The sequence below is a fragment of the Nematostella vectensis genome, chromosome 13 (genome assembly GCF_932526225.1).
Source record: "Nematostella vectensis chromosome 13, jaNemVect1.1, whole genome shotgun sequence".
Classification (NCBI taxonomy): domain Eukaryota; kingdom Metazoa; phylum Cnidaria; class Anthozoa; order Actiniaria; family Edwardsiidae; genus Nematostella; species Nematostella vectensis.
Genome location: NC_064046.1, coordinates 11687582 through 11704389, shown reverse-complemented (window position 1 = coordinate 11704389; position 16808 = coordinate 11687582). Strand labels below are relative to the sequence as shown.

Genomic DNA, 16808 nt, shown 5'->3' with positions numbered 1-16808 from the left:
GTGTGCAGACGATATTGAACGAATGGCTTGTGTGCTTCACTGATAGTAAGCACTCGATAGAAAACCGCACTCCCAGACAGGCCTCAGACAGTACTCTTTTATTCCGTAATACACACCTTAATGTGTAACAAATAAAAGCCCTTTTACAACATGAGATGAATCACAACAGAACAGAGCAAAAAAATGGAATGAAATTTTCCAATTCTTAATATATAAGCTCAAGGTTCCGCATACAAGGACTTCTATGACCTAAATCTTAATTCCAAATTTAGGAGAAATTTAGGAGATATGAAATTTAGATATTAGCGAGCAAAGTTGGCTTAATTTCTGATCAGAGCCCAACTTCTCCCTACAAACGAGAAGAATTTACACTTTGAACATTTGAAAATTGCACTTCAAGCCTCATATCTCGAAGACAAATTCATTAGAGAAAAACACTTTTTGATATGTTGGTTAACATGACATAAGGAACCTCTGTGCAAAAATTCAAGCTTACCGAAGTTAACCAGAATTTATTTTGGGAAAACTTGCCATTTTTTTGCTCTGTCTCACAACAGAACATCGAGATGAAAGGTGTGCCCTGGGTACCAAAGCCTCCAGACTTCTCGCGTCCTGTGATGCTCAGCCAACATGGGGCGACGGATGAGCGTCACTGGACGAGACAAGTCTGGAGGCTCTGGTACCCAGGGCAAAAGAGGTTGGCATAGGGCCCGTGGCAGGTGTGGGGGATTGGGAGGCTGTTGCAAAGCACATTTTTCTGTGTATATGTATAAGGAAAGAAAATAAGGAAATATAATAAGGAGAGGAAATATAGAAATGTATTGGTTGAAATAACCTATGCAACAAAATGTATATGGTACCAATAATAAAACATCTACATCTAATGTTTCTGTATTGTGCCCCCCCCCCCCCCCCCCCTTCAATTTTACATGGCCTGCTACGGCTCTGGGGCATAAACTGGTAAACGTAAACTCATCCAAAGCAAAGTTCCCGGGTTCGACTTGCATCGAAGTAGAAAGTATCTATTTCACCTTCAAAAATATCGTTGGATGAATTGATTTCAAACGTGTGATTCAAGCGGGTTTAGTTTGATGGCGAAACCTTGATGAAAATATCAGTAAACCATTTGCCATGCGGTCCTACGTATCACCCAATTCACTGAACACCCCATAATTTATTTTCCTTTCCCTTTCAGTGATTTTTCCGCTTCTTCTAACTTTCTATCCATCTTTTCTTTGTGTTCTCTCTTTTTGCAACTTCCTTCTCCTCTTTTTTTCCTTCTGTCGAAGTTCCTTTCTCTTCTTCTTTTCCGTTTTCAGTTTCTCTACCTTTATATTCAGCTTCCTGACTTCCTTTTCGTACGTCCTAGCGTTAACCTCGGCTTGTCGTTTGATCTTCTCGATTGTTCTCTTCAGATCCTTAATCACCTCTATGTTGGCAGATTGGCGTTGAGCTAAAAGAAAATAGATAAAAAGATGGACTGTGAGCTGTGTTGCAGACAATATAAGGGCTTTACGAGAGCCGGGGATTCGAAATTATTATTTCTGGGAGGGTGCCAAGGCCTCTTCACTTATCTTGGACCCATGAGTTTGAAAGATATAAAAAAGTGATGGGAATCCTGTGGCAATCTAAACCGTTAGGGCCTAGTATACACGAATCCCTATAATGCGGGGGACAGACAGTGCTGAAAAACGCAAGACTAGTTCCAGTACCGCGCGGTTAAACCAGCCTTTTTGTTTTGAAATGGCGGCTTTTTACGGGCAAACTGCCACATTTTGGCGAATGCTAAGAAAACTAGATCAAACCTAAGGCTAAAATTTTCTATATGACTCCCTCATTATCAAACAAATCTGTCATCTTATGTACAGTATGGTTTTAATGCTGTACAGTAAGTCAAAACAGCGACCGAAGTCAGCCTTTCGTACCTTTTCTCGAACGATTCAACACTACGATTGTGCTTGTTTTCGCCAGAGCACGCGCATACGTTATTCAGCACTGTCGGGGGGGGGGGGGGGGGGGGGGGGGGGGGACATTGAAGCGGAACCCCAAGCATTAGCTATCTTCTCACATTTTAAACAGGTTAAATAATGCTTGTAAACAATCGCTCAGTTCTGGCGACATTTTGAACACAGACGTGTGTATGCCTCAACACTTTTGATTGACGAAAGACCTTCAAGACTTTGTCTGGGATAACCGAGAGGTAACACAAATGGTTGTACCCCCCCCCCCCCCCCCCCGTTCTATTTGCTTCTGCATCCCATTTTATCGATGAAAGCATCGTTTTCGTGCTGACCTTGGCGTTTAGCAGTCCTCGTGTTTTTTAGGTTATCACCGTGCCAGTTGGTTTGGCTGGCATATTCCTTTGTGTCCGCAGGGTAGAATACCGTAAATACCTCTCCAACAACTAGTTTCTTGTCACCTGTCTTGGGCTTCTTAGAGTAGCTCTCTGTAACATTTGATTTTAGTGTTGCTTGCAATGCTTCCTTAGAAGATTCTGGCATTGCTTGAAATTTTGCCTCAGTAGATTCTAGCTCTGATTGCGCTGCTGTCTTTGAATAATCTGTCATTGATTTCAATGTTGCCTCAGCAGAATCTGGAATTGCTGTTGGTAATGTTGCCTCAACTGACTCCGATATTACTTGCGATGTTGCCTTAGGTGATTCAGTTGCTTTTTCAAATGTTTCATCAGACGATCCTAGAGTTGCTTGTAATGTTGCTTCGGTCAACTCTGGTGTTGTTTGCTTTATTACTTCGGCTGATTCCATTAACATCTGCGAGCTTTTGTCAGCTGTCGCTGGTGTCAATTGCTGTGTTTCTTCAGTCGGCCCAAGTGTTGCCTGCAATGTTACTACAGTTGTTGCATGCTTTGCCTCCATTGTTCCTTCAGTTGTAGCTTGTTTCGCCTGCAATGTTCCTTCAGTTATTTTTTGTTTCGCCTGCAATGTTCGTTCAGTTATTTTTTGTTTCGCCTGCAATGTTCGTTCAGTTGACGCTTGTGTCTCGTCCAATGTTTCTTCAGTTGTCGCTTCTGTCGCCTGCAATTTTTCTTCAGTTGTTGCTTGATTTGCTTGAAATGTTTCTTCAGTTGTAGCTTTTGTTTCCTTCAATGTTTCTTCAGCTATTGTTTGCTTTGCTTGCAATGTTTCTTCAGGTGTTACTCGAAACTCAGCTTCTGGAGTGTTTGGGTTTCCACTAATATCTGTCATCTTAGTACTTGCAGCAGATGCCACCTTTGCACTACTATCGGTCTGCCGACTTTCGACATACGTTAGATATACCTTTTTTCGCTTAGCCGGAGTTGCATCAACAGCAACGTCGCACATTATTGGTCCAACACTTTCAATGGTTGGCGCATCATGTATACAATCAAATCCCCGTTTAGTGGGCGCAGTAACATCAGGACCATCGAATTTAACTTGCTCCATAGGCGTCACATCAGTACCTACAAGCTCTTTTTCTGTTACTTGCTCATTAGGGTTTGCAGACGTTAAAGGTACATTGCCCGGCTCGTTAGGCATGACATCAAATGCCAGCATTTTTACCTGTTTTATGGTTGTGTTGGGAGAGACGTCGTTAGGCTCTTCTCTCTTTTTAACAGGCACACTACAGACGATCAGTTTCTTAGGAGTGTCTTGGGTTTCTTGTGGTGTACTCTTACGGTTAGCCATGCCGCTGACCTGTACTGTAGCCTCAAGAACAACTCTTGACGATTTCAGGATCTTACCAGTTTCATTCAATTTCTCATTACCCCTGCTATCGGAAATGCCATTTTTATCGGCAAAAGATTCTTCATTTCTACTTTGTGCCGACTCAGAGGTGTTTATCGTGTCATTAGAAGCTTTTGATACTTGAGCAGTAATGCCAGGTTCCCCCACGGCCATACCAGCAGCAACCATGTGAGTATCAGAGCTCGATGTTGTACTAGGACACACCCAAATGCCGTCGAGAATCGTGGGATTATTTGTTGCCTCAGCATTTTGAGCAGTTCGATCCACAGCTGTTTCACGACCTAAGGTAGTTTTTATTAGTTCTCCAATATTAGCAGGGATAGCACCTGTTCCAGTAGCGCTGGAAGTTTGCTCAGCAGTAACTGCACGTTCTTTGGCAGGTGTTGAAAGCTGGGAATTACCCAGCTTTACCCAGGAGTTCACCTCTTCGGTATCCTTTCGATGCACGCCTCTTTTCACTTTAATATCAACGACAAAAGAATTCTCATCTTCTTCAAGTGCTCTTTCAATGTCCACTCTAAAATTATTGTCATTTAAAACCGAAACTGTTCTATCGATAGCATCCCGGATTTCACTATTCAGTGATCGTATCCTGACTTTCAGCTCTTGCTCGGTATATTCTTCTGATTCCAAATCCCTTATAAGCTGAGGTTCCTTTGCTTTTAAAAGTAGCAAATACTCCGAAGAAGACAAGTTAGAAAAGGAAGTAACACAACTGCTTTTAGTAGCTTTTTGTAAATCCTTTAATGAACTGGTCAACCTTCCATTTGTTCGCCGCTGGTTACATACATCTTGTTGAGACTCTGACGCTCTCTGTTCTCCACTCACAGATAGATCATTTGCTTGTGTGTTATTCCGACTTCCTTGAAAATTCTGTGAGGCACCCTGGTGCAGATGTGTGGGTGCCACGATGTTCTGAGTTGAACTCACGGTTGATAGCTCCCGACTGTTTTGGTTGGATGCTATGTGTCTGTTGTTGTTCGCCGAATATTTTTCAACTGCTGAGGATGACTGTTGCTCGGAGCAATGTAAAGACACTGCTGGAAACATATCAACATCTTTGTCATTGAGCCGTCCATCTATTAGTTTCTTCTGAACACCTCTATTAGCAAGAGCAAGGTACAAGTCCGTTGGCGAATCAACACTAATGGATACTTTCCCAGTAGTAAACCCACCTTTACCAGAGGCCTCGTTTACCAAATGATGCTCAAGTACTTGCTTTACATGTGAAGCAAGAATGCCTTTAGGAAAATCCGCTTTCAATGGCTTTCTCGCGATCACTGCTCTTTGTAATTGATCTACCAGTTTATTGACCTCCGCCGCACTGCTTTCATTTTCTTGTCTCTTTGCTTTAATTTTTCTCTCAAGTTGGTCGACTCTCGTCTGTGTATAAAACGTTTCTATTTTAATCTGTCTTTCTTGCATTCTTAGTTCCTTCATCCTCATAGTTTTTCTCCTCTCTCTTTCTCTCTCTTGCTCTTTCAGCATTCTTTCCTTTTCGAGTATTTTTTTCCTCTCCTCTAACCTTGCCTTATTTTCTATTGCTTTCTTTTGGCGCTGTTCTGACCTTAGCGTCTCTTGGAGCTTCTTGGCTTTTTTGGCAGTCAATTCCACTCGCTTCTGTATAATATCATTCTCAACTTGCTCTACGATCGAATCTAAAGAGTCACACAACACATCTACACTTGTTTCAGTCTTTATTGCTCGGTCAACATCCTCTTGACAAGGAAGGAATCCAGAGTTTTCAGATTCCGGTTGGCAAGCTAGGTTTTCCAAAGACTGTGTTTGGTAGGGCAGGCTTTCGACGACTTCTGGGGGTTCCTTTTTAATTTGATGACACTGTAAAAGCCCAGGAGACGCTTCTTGGATCTCGTTATTTCCGAGACACCCTTGTCTCCTTTCACCTTTGCTCTTTGTAGGGGAGGCATTTAGACCCCCACCTAGTGCCTGGTTATCTTCACCTGAACAGGCTAAAATGCCTCTATCCACTGGAGTTAGCTGAACTTTCAGCTGCCGGTTTTGTAATAGAGGAAATGAAGATAGCTGCGCATTTGCTCTATTCTCAGAAAATTTGTCACCCTCAAGGGGATGACAAGGGGAAACTGAATTTTTACCCTGGGTGGTTTTTACCGAGTTGGTGGATGTGGTAGAGCCTGTATTATTATTTAAGTATTTTGAGGTCTTTTTCTTTTTTCTAACAGGACCAACGTCGTCTGTTGTTTTGGTCTTTGTAAGGACATTTGACATACTCCGTTTCTTTGTCTTTTCGGGTGCTTCTTTTGTCTCGGCTGATGTGGCCTCTTCAATTCTTCGTATGGCCCTTAGAAGTGAAGAAGATGTTGCGCCTTGTTGTGAACACGGCGATCTCTTTTTCCCACTAGTTTCTTTATCAGAGGTGCCACGTGTGGAGGTTGATGCACTTTTGGCTTTCCCCTACAAATAAAAATCAAATACATTAGCAACACTAAGGTAGACTTACCTTGTTGAATCATAGGTAGGAAAGTATAGAATACAGTGGCAACAAGCTACAGTACGTGTGCTACCGTGGCTACCTACAGTAATAACTCATAGCATACTAACCAACCAAGATGCAAGAACACTGTTTCATAAAATGTTTACAACATTTATCTTGTACAGTATATGTTAATCTAGCCTATGAAGAGCACAGTACAGAGATCCAGATTGACACAGGGCTACTTTCCCTACACAATTATTTTATGAGGTTCTCCTACACAATGAAATGCGAATCTTCATAACTGTACTATATTTGCTTGGATTAGCTAATAGAAATGGGTGCTTGATGAGAAAAGGTTTTGCACAAGAATGTAAAATGGCAGGAAAGTGTTTGGTCATCTGTAAAATCTAATTAGGGGACAATAGCCTGCTCCATTCACAGTTCTTGGCTATTTCAAATTTGTCTAAAACATTCTTATACTCTAAGGTACTACAAAATGTGTTGCTTCTCTCTGCTGATATTCTGCCAATTTGGGGGTGGGTGAGGGGGGCTAGTCAAGGTGGTTGGTAGGTGTAACTAGAGTGTTGACTAGCAGCACAATATGCTAATCAGCCTTCAAGACCCGTGGAACAGTTGTAATCGAGTGATGTGCAGAACATCATTCAAGAGAACAAAAACGAAATATGTATGTGTTCATACGATTGCAAATCATTGCTTTATAATGAGTACAAGTACAAATGCAGTACTGTACATGTTTCATAAAAAAAATTAACAATAAGCTTATGTGAAACCATTTGTCTGAAAATTGAGAAAATTGAGTAGGTTAAAGGAGTACAATTTCATTAATTTAAAAGCAGTCAGTGCCCAAAAATTCAGCTGAGCTGGCCCTAAGGGACAAGGCTAATAAGTCTATAGGCCAATCTTATAATAATATAAAGATAAGAGGCAGTTTTTTTTTGCGGATATGTGAACTGAAAAATACAAGTGGGATTTGGGATAGAAATGTTGCATGAGATTTAGATTTTTATATCTTTATGTTATTATGTTCTCTTGGGATATGCAATTTAGCCTGTGTGGAAAGGTATTCAGGACTCAAAACCATCAAAATAACCCTGAGTTAACCGCTGGTCTTAAAAAACTAGTAGTGAGTCAAAAATTATGATTTGTGATACTTTGTGATACAAATTTGGGATTTAGATAAAAAGAAAAATTATTCAGGATAACAGGATTTCAATAACAAAATGCTTTAGATAATGAGATTTGAAGGAGCTATTAAAATCTTTGGTAAAACCAGACATTTGAACTTCTTGTAAAGCCTAGAAAGAAATCTTTTCTAGCATGGTCACAGAACCCATACTGATCTTGTGAGAAAAAGAAACGTGAACAAATAAGGTTATAAAATTAGGGTTCCACAGTGGAAATAATAGTTGAATCCCAATAACAAAAACTAAAAACGAACAGGAAGGTGAAAATCGAAATTACATAATAATGCTAGAAAAGATTTCTTTCTAGGCTTTACAAGAAGTTTAAATGTCTGGTTTTACCAATAGTGGTTTTCAAAATCTCATGCAACAAAATGTAATTGTTTAAGTGTAAATAAATTAAAATGGTATTTCACAGGTTTTGGAAAACCACTATTGTATTAGAATAATACAATACAATAATCTTTATTTTGGAGGGTTACATTTAAAATAGAGTCATTTACGCATTGACCCCTGGCTATAGCTGAATTTACAAAAAAAAGCAGATACCTTTTTGTTTCTTAGAACTAAAAGGTGGATTCAAGACCACTTATACCTCAGCCTAAAGCTCCAGTCAAATGATAAAGATAGTTGATGATACTTGGCAGGGGCCAAATGGTGAATGATAGTGGATGAGAGTTGTGTTGTCATGTATGTGAGATAGCCTGAGCACTTTAGATTTACTATCGTCAACTATCATTTATTTTGGAGCTTATACATACCCGTGTGTACTAGTCAAAATGACCATGCTATGCGCCTGTTAATAACACCCTTGTATTGGCAAAATGATGGAGAGCTTGTTAGAGAGTAGGGTCGGATTTCGTCAGAAAACCACACCACAACAGCTGGGAACTGAGCCTCCCATCCGCACCCCCATCACTTTTCATGTTTCTGGCGACCCTGCGACCTGTATTTTAGCCGTGCCGCTTGATGGGTTAAATAGGTGATTTGTTCATTTACAGAGGTATCTTTTCTCGATTTTCAAGGGCATGTTAACATGTAAATAAGATTATTTGGGATATAATTTTTATGTTTACGTTGTTGACTTCCTTACCCGTTGGTCGGTGGCAGTATTTCCCCGGTCAGTTTCTTCAGTATCATCGACATAGAATTTGGGATAAACACCACATTTTCCGCTGTGTGGGAATCTCTTTAAAGTCGGCTTTAATTGCCTATTAAAACCAGGCAGTGTCATAAACATAGATGTAAAATCGTGGGCAGCAAAATGCTTTGAACAGATTACGTCTTCTTTTACTCGAGTTGTGTCCCAGCCAGGGTCCCTGTCTTGGACAAAGTCAATCCATCGCAAAAGCAACTCTTTTCCTTCGGAGGAATCGTTCCCATGAGGAAAGTTATGAAGAGCAATACCCTTTTCTCTATCTGGTCTGCTCCCACAGCCTTTGATGCAGCATTTTTTGTTATATGGCATGATTTTAGAGGTATTTTGGCGGTCAATTCAGCTTGCCAAATTCGTGCGAGATGTTCCTAGCGACGTCACAACCACAATCATCTCGTTCCAGTCCCTGCCGAGTTCCGGCGCGAAAACGGTAACTTGGACGATTAGATACGGGCATATAAAAGCAAGAAAACATATATGATCAATTATACTTCGTAGATATCGTTACGAGAGATAAATGAACACTGAAAGATAGGCTAGAGACTCAAGATAATGGAAATGAGAAAAAGGAAAGCTATGATTTTGCATTGGTGGGTTTCCTGTGATGGGCTTGGGCGCGGGAAAGCGCTCTGTTCATCCAGCGGTTTATTGCATAGACTCTTTCTTTATGCATTTCATCATGGCGTCCGGCACTGTTCTCTTCAACCTCTTTCTCCTTTTCTCGATTTCCTCGTTAACCCAAGGAAAAGTGATTGATCTCACCAAGGATAATTTTGATGAGGTATTAGTCAACACTTACAGGGATATTGATTTGAAAGCGGTTGACGTTTTCTCTTTATTATCAATTTTCCAACCGGCATAGGAGTCATTAATCATTAGTCGGAAGCCATAAAAAAGCCGAAAGCTTGTGTTTATTATTAACAAATCACGAAATTTCCCTGTGGCATTTTCTCACTTGTGTGTTTATTATGTTAATGTCGTCTTTACAAGTTTTGAACTTTCTGTCAAATTCTCTTCGAAGTTTTATTTAGTGTGTAGAGCGCTTTCCACGTCAACGCTATTGATTGGCCCCGCTCGGACAATAAACCTCATCTTTACAATTTAATGGATCGCGAATTTCCCATTTGATTATATAACTGACTTCATTTGTTTGCTTTCCAGGTAGTTAATGGAGAAAAGTTTGCTCTTGTTGAATTCTATGCCCCATGTAAGTTTATTTTTATACGCTCATGATCAAATTTGGGGAAACTTTTATCATATTTTAAAATTAATACATTTGACTCTGCCATTTACTGTATTAACACAATATGCCTTGAAAGTATGCATAAATGATAGAAGTAGTGCTACTACTTAATATTGTTTATGCCTTTATTTTTATTTTCTCTGAACTATATTATTCTACCTAACCTTTGTAATTTTTTTTACCTAACCTTTTCCTCTAGATTCTAGCTTTTAATACCAGTAAGTAAGTTAAAAACAGTATCATATCATAAAAAAATATATTCTGTTTTGCAGCTGTTTGTAGTGTTAGTTATGGCATCTATATAGTGTGTTTGAAAAGAGGCGATGTTAAAGAAAAGCAAACTGTAGAGAAAGAAAATACTGAACTGCCATCTACTATTTATCAACTATTGTTTTATGCAGTTTATTCCCAGTAAACTTGATATATGAAAACTTTTTGCAGTTCTCACTTGATTACCACTGCATGCTTGTCTATTTAAATATTTAAGATTTGTCTTGCAGAACAAATATCAATTGGTAAATCTACCTTTAATTCAATTTAGGTCATCTTTTACAGAGCTCCCTTCCCTAAGTTGAATGTTGCGAAGCAGTTGCTATTACCTATCAAAATATACACCTTTTTCAAATAACATTAACAGTGCAAACAACAAATCAAGATTGGCAAACAGCAGTTTTAAGTCAGAAAGGTTTTATGAAATCGATCATCTTGTGTATGTAGGACAATGGGATCAATTATAATAATTTTAGGCCTTCAGTGTTTGGCTCTGGCATCATTGGACTTCATTTATAACCTTTATATTTGTGAATAATTAGTAACCTTTAATCTGGTCCATTTGCTCTGACAATGTTTTTTAAATGTTTTTTTTTTGGTTTTATCTCATTGTATTTGGAAAGAGTGGAAGCTTCTAGTTCAGGGTCTGGCTCATATTTAAAAAAAAGTGTGGTGTGGTGTTTCACGTGGTGCTTTGAACACGAGGTTCCGCTATAAAAAGGGAATGCTCTGTGATGAAAATGCTCATATTTTAGAGCACACACAGCTTGGTATAGCATTATTGTACGATAGATAGAAACATATTTAGATAGACAACTCTAGGAATTATATTTATTCTGGTTTAGAATATGAAATTTGAATTTAGCGCTCAAAGCAATTGTCCTGACATGTTGACTCATTGACGGCTGATTGATAACTGATTGTTCTTGAGCCCGGGGGTGGAAGGAGCTTTCCCATTTATTGCGAAACCTTGTGTTAAATAGGCAAGTTAATTGTTTGATATCTGTAGGGTGTGGTCACTGCAAGCAGCTCGCCCCTACCTATGAACAGCTTGGTGAAGCCTATACCCAGTCAAGTGACGTCATAATTGCCAAGGTGGATGCTGATGGGGATCGGGACTTAGGGTCAAGATTTGATGTTAAAGGATTTCCTACCATCAAGTATTTTCCTAAAGGAAGCACCACTCCAGAAGAGTAAGTGATCAAGATTATATTACTTGTGACTATTTAAGACTCAGGGAGATCCAGGTACTATGTTTAAAAAGTTCAACTTAATAATACGCAATCTGCTCACCTTACATAAAGGATATCATCCAGGACATGTGACAGAATCTTTTGAGAGGGGGGTTCCAAACCCCCGTTTTTGCCATCTAAAAAACAGCAGCACCTCCTTAGGAAATGGGTCATGCTTATAAATTAACTAAATAGAAACATACATCTCTCATGTTTTCTTAAAAGAGTTAGTGATTTTTTTTTTATTAATTGAGGCATATTTATGAGAACCAGCTATCCTCACCCCACTCTCCTTGTACTATGTTTTATAGTTCTAAAAAAGCATTGGCAAATTTGGGCTCTACTCCTAAGAAGGTAACCTATTTTGTGACTTTATTACTTTTTTGCAGATACAATGGTGGGCGTGACATCAATGACTTTATAAAATTTATTGAAGAAAAAACTGGTAAGTATATACCTAGTATTCCCTTAAGGTTAGTCAGTCATGACTCACATGCAAACCTGGCCAATTATTTAAAAATATATATATTTCCCTTTTTTTCTTTGTATATATGCATAATTTTGCATCACCAAACACACAGAAACAGGACACTTAAATTTGGCCTTGAGTTTTAAATCAAGGAATGTCAAATAAGTCTTTTTAACCAAGATTTTACCTGCCAGATGAATGCCTTTTTTGCACACATTTTTTTTTCAAATGATGTTTTAATATTATGGGATATTGTAGATCACTGTAACAAATCATAGAAACAATTCCTTTTATAGTATGATTATACTAAGAAATAGCCTAGAGATATATGATAGCATTACAGTTGTAAATACTTGCTGCAGTAGCTACATGCACATTTTACGGGCCTATTTTTATTCCAGGTGTTCGAGGCAGAGTGCCTGTCATCCCATCAGCTGTCGCAGATCTTGATGAATCCAATTTTGATAAGATTGTCAAGAACCCTGATAACAATGTTCTGGTGGAGTTCTTTGCACCTTGTAAGTACCTATCTGAAGGCACAAACTGCTGTTGACCTCAACTCTTTTACGATTCAGAGAAGGGGGAGGACTCCTTCTAAAATAATGCTTGTTCTACGTAGCACAAACTATGCAGTGCTGTTTTATATGTTTACATTCCTTAAGAGTGCCGTGAGTTCTTGTGGACCAAAAATTAATTTGATTCTCTAACAACAGCAACATTTGGAAGCCTAGGAAAGACCTAAAAAGCTAAATCTGGCTTAGGGTTAAAACTTCTGTGGCTGTGAGGCACTTCTTTTCTTTGTTACTATCTTTTAGTCTTTTAATTTCAAACACTTATTCTTGAATCATTGCATTGCAATGCGAAGTTACCAACCTTGCATCCAACAGAGATAATGAAAAATTACTAAGATGGAGTATCTCGTAAGCAAGAACATTTATGTACACTCGAGCACTTTGATACTGTTTACCCATTTCACCTGCTTTTTGATATCCTACCACAAGTTTATCTGATCTACTGTATGGATGATACCAGTCATTTTATTGCATTAATATTTTTTTCAGCCACTAATTGGATAATAATTATTGTCATTGATTGTGCTAACTGTTGTTTTAACAGGGTGTGGTCACTGTAAAAATCTTGCTCCAGTTTATGAAAAAGTTGGTGAAGCTTTCAAAAATGAACCAAATGTAAGTATGCTAACATAGATTATCATATTAGAGTTTGCAGAGATGGAGGAAATTCTTACCTAAAAAAATAAGCTCTGCTTTGCAAACATAAATATCCTAAACCTCTAGCAATTGAATAGCCTGTGATCTGGTTGGATTAGATTTTGTTGACTTTTTTCTCAATTTTTATTTTTAGTGTGTTATTGCCAAAGTTGATGCCGATGCTCACTCCGCCCTGGGCCAAAAGTGAGTACATATGTGTCAGAAGCCTACAAAAAGAAGTGCATATAAGAAGTGCACATGCCTTTACTCTTTTAGAAGAATGTTTAAGACAGTTCTTGTTATTTGCACATTAGGTATGGAGTAAGTGGGTACCCCACCCTCAAGTTCTTTTCCAAAACCAACAAGGACGGAGAAGAGGTAGGAAAGTGCTTATGTATGCATGCATGCACCCCAAACCCTCTAACAAACTTAGGAATTATGTATTATAGAACATAAAACAGCACATTTTTAAATAAAGAAAATCTAATAGTAGAGAGCCATTTCTGCTGGTGCAATATGATTTTTTGGCTTCTCACCCCCTCCCCTCTCCCCCATAAAAAGCCTTGGCATGGGCCTGTGCATGGCACTCTGGGGGTTTTCTTTCTTGGGTTCATGTTTGTTGCATTAATATTGACAAGAAACAGGTATTTAAAATCTGCTTATGTTAGTATTCTAGTGGACGTGATGAACAATCATTTGTGGACTTCATGAATGAGAAATGTGGAACCAAACGGACACCTGGTGGAGGACTGAATGAACAGGTAATTGAAACTAGCCTGTGATTGAATTAAAGAAGTATGTTGCTAGTGTTTATTCTCATTTGCATCTTTTGTTGCCTATGCCAGGCACCTCAATGAACCATTAAAAAATATGATATTATGCACAGAGCTCATTCTGAGATGGTCATGTGCTGGGTCTTATTTGAAATACAAACAAACAGCCTGCACAAGCTTAAAGGTGTATGGTAACATAGAGCTGGCTGTAGACTTTTGTACTTTTCTTCCCCTATAATGATTGGGATTTGGCCAGTTTGTTTATCTCCTTTGGGCTTGCTCTGTGGGCTAACTAAAATATGACCATTTAGCTGATGGGGAACTGAATTTCAAATTTGTAATAATCACCTTTTTCCCTTTCAGGCTGGAAGAATCAATGCTTTTGATGGATTTGCAGTAGAGTTCATGAAGAACAAGGTAGCTTTCCTAGCTTTTATGGTTTCTCTTGTGTGTTGTTTGATACATCTGTTTACATTGGTTGTATGCGATGTCAGAAAACTGTATGTTATGATTTTTCCTTAGGATGGCCGTGATAATGTTTATAACAATGCTAAATCTGCTGTGGATAAACAAGACGACCAAAAGTAAGTATTCAGAGATTTGAGTTTCCCTGTAAGCTATGAAAAGAAACCAAAGAAAAATGGTCCGCTAAATGGGTCAGTGACACCTACGTCACCCCACCCAACCCCTCCCCTTCTGCTCAAATTCCTGGCAACGTGCTTGTAACCTATGATGCATTTTGCTGTTGCAGTATCTAGAATTCTAGTATCCTAGATTACCGTAAATGATTTAATAAAAGGATGCGTTTATTAGAGTGGAGCATTTTTTACAAACTATGAAAATATAACAATGTTAGAGAGGGGCGTTCATTGTAAGCTTAGGGGGGCTTTCATTAGATAGGAGGTATTCTTTAGTTAGGGGGCGTTTATTAGATCATTCACGGTATTACAAAGGCTAGTTACACTGATGGGAAAACAGCGCCAAAGTAATAAACACACACCCTCCCTTCCTTGTCAAACCTTCCTAAACCTTTTCCGTTGTACATAATGCTTTTTGAGGGTGGAGCTCTATATGAATGAGGATCCTCTTTTATCTGAATATTTAGACTTTGTCAGTTCCCCCTGGTTTTCTGATTTGCTAATGCTGTGGTTTGGTTTAGGATGGCTACCTATTACGTGAAAGTCATGGAGCGAGTGCAGTCCAAGGGAGACTCGTTCATCCAGACAGAGACCAGCCGACTTGAACGTCTTCTTGGTGAGTTCTGGCCCTATTGTTGGTTCAATGTTGGACACTGTTGCCCTGATGTTTAAGTAGTTTTGGCCCCATGGTGGTTTCAATGTTAGATAGTGCTGGTTTATTTTTGGATACTGTTGGTCCATGATGGGTGAAATGTCGCATAATATTAGCCCCGTGGCTGTTCCAATGTTGGATACCGTTAATTCGTTGCTGGTTTTTAGGATATTGCTGGTTCACCGTTGGTTAGGCTGTTAGCTAATGCTATATAGGATTGGCCCCATTGTTGTTTCAATGTTGGGTACTGTTAGCCCCATGATTGGATACTGGGCTGGCGCCATGGTGGTTTCGATGATAGATAGTGCTTGTTCATTGTTGGTTCTATCGGCTCACGGGGTGCAACATTGAATTAACCATGGGGCAAAAGAAATAGGTCAACCCTGTTGTAGGTAGCAATCTCGAGACTGCTACTCCGAGATTTTCCGATAACAACGAAGTATTTTTTATTGGGTCTATATGACCCCACTTGCCCTTACCAATCAGATGTTTGCAAAGTACAGAGTAATACCCACGTTTTAATCTACATGACCTTTTCCTTCACCCAACAGAGGGGCAAATCAGTGCAGGCAAGAAAGACCAGTTCATTATGCGTAAGAACGTGCTATCGCAGTTCGCTAAAGGAATGGAAAGCAAGGAAGAGCTATAAAGAGGCAAACGTGAAGTCGACGAGCACAAGAGCCTAAAGATCTGAGCATTTCTCTTTGACTTTTTCCATCAGATGCTTTAGAAACCATCCTTGGAAAACAAGTGTGTTTTTTAATGGAATTACATAGAATACACTTTGAATTTCGAGGATTGTTAGAAGTCGTCTATGAAGTCTTTGAGAAGATTTTCATGTCATCATGTCCTTCAAATGTTGACCGACCCTTTTTAGTATTGTAGATTCACTTAGTTAATGCTTCAGCAATTGTTTGCAGCTTCTCTAACTAAAAATAGTGTTTTATTTGCGAAATGCATTTGAATAGTGCCATTTTCCCCTATTTTGTAAAACTCTCACTGTCCATACTTTTTTTATAAAGGTTTGTAAAAGGAAATTAAAAAAACTTGTTCACTATTTTCTAGTTACTTTTCCATGGCTTAGGCTTTCATATTCTCACTGAATCCGCCCTGTGAACATTTTGTGCATCTATAGTTATGACAGGTATTTGTGTATTTCTGAGCCACTACTCATTCATGTCAGTTGTAGTGTTGGTGTGTTCTATGATTTTTTTTCTGAAATCTAAATCTCCTAAATTTTTCTTTGCCACCTGTCGTTGCAACGTACCGCTCCTTGACAGGGCAATAATAAGCCAATTGAGACAAAGCAAATGGCAAACATGCATGAATTGCTTAGGCGTGTAACCAATAACTCTTGCACCATCATTCAGACCCATATCCATTTAGGTCTTGTTAACCTTAAAGCGGACAATTTCTTAGATACTCTATATTGTCCTAGTTTGCAGTGATACTAGATTGTCTATCTTTTGGGCGGACCTTCTGGTCGAGTGGGGCCGTTCATCCTTAAACGAGAGGTCAAGCAGAGAGGTAATAGCTCAGAGCATAAGCCAATCAAAGTTAAAAGTTCAAGAATTAAATGATAATGGAGATTATAAGGTGTGCCAATCAGTCAAATGGGATTCTTTTTAATCAGAAAAATGAGGCTTTTGATCAGCAATTTTAATTATAACGCTAAACAACCCACCATTGATCTGACATAGCAATTATGTTAATTAGGGCATGGTTGTCCTCACATGGTTAGTCAAGCAGGAGTAGGTACTATTGGACCTCATTAATCAAAAC

General features: G+C 39.0%; 2 protein-coding genes across 2 annotated transcripts; one reads left to right on the top strand and one right to left on the bottom strand.

Moving 5' to 3' along the window:
- Window positions 1-82: 82 nt before the first annotated feature.
- Window positions 83-9207, bottom strand: LOC5519442. Its single transcript, XM_048720635.1, has 3 exons — window positions 8479-9207; window positions 2294-6161; window positions 83-1453 (listed from the first exon to the last, which is right to left on the bottom strand). The coding sequence occupies exons 1-3, from the start codon at window positions 8851-8853 to the stop codon at window positions 1221-1223; spliced, it is 4476 nt and encodes a 1491-aa protein (XP_048576592.1). The 5' UTR covers window positions 8854-9207; the 3' UTR covers window positions 83-1220.
- On the top strand, window positions 9191-16083 carry LOC5519441 (protein disulfide isomerase-like 2-2). Its single transcript, XM_001639353.3, has 13 exons — window positions 9191-9322; window positions 9703-9748; window positions 11064-11247; window positions 11676-11731; window positions 12157-12273; window positions 12872-12942; window positions 13118-13167; window positions 13278-13341; window positions 13632-13724; window positions 14100-14153; window positions 14259-14320; window positions 14896-14990; window positions 15578-16083. Exons 1-13 carry the CDS (start codon window positions 9209-9211, stop codon window positions 15673-15675), a joined length of 1104 nt encoding a protein of 367 aa, XP_001639403.3. The 5' UTR covers window positions 9191-9208; the 3' UTR covers window positions 15676-16083.
- The last annotated feature ends 725 nt before the right edge of the window (window positions 16084-16808 follow it).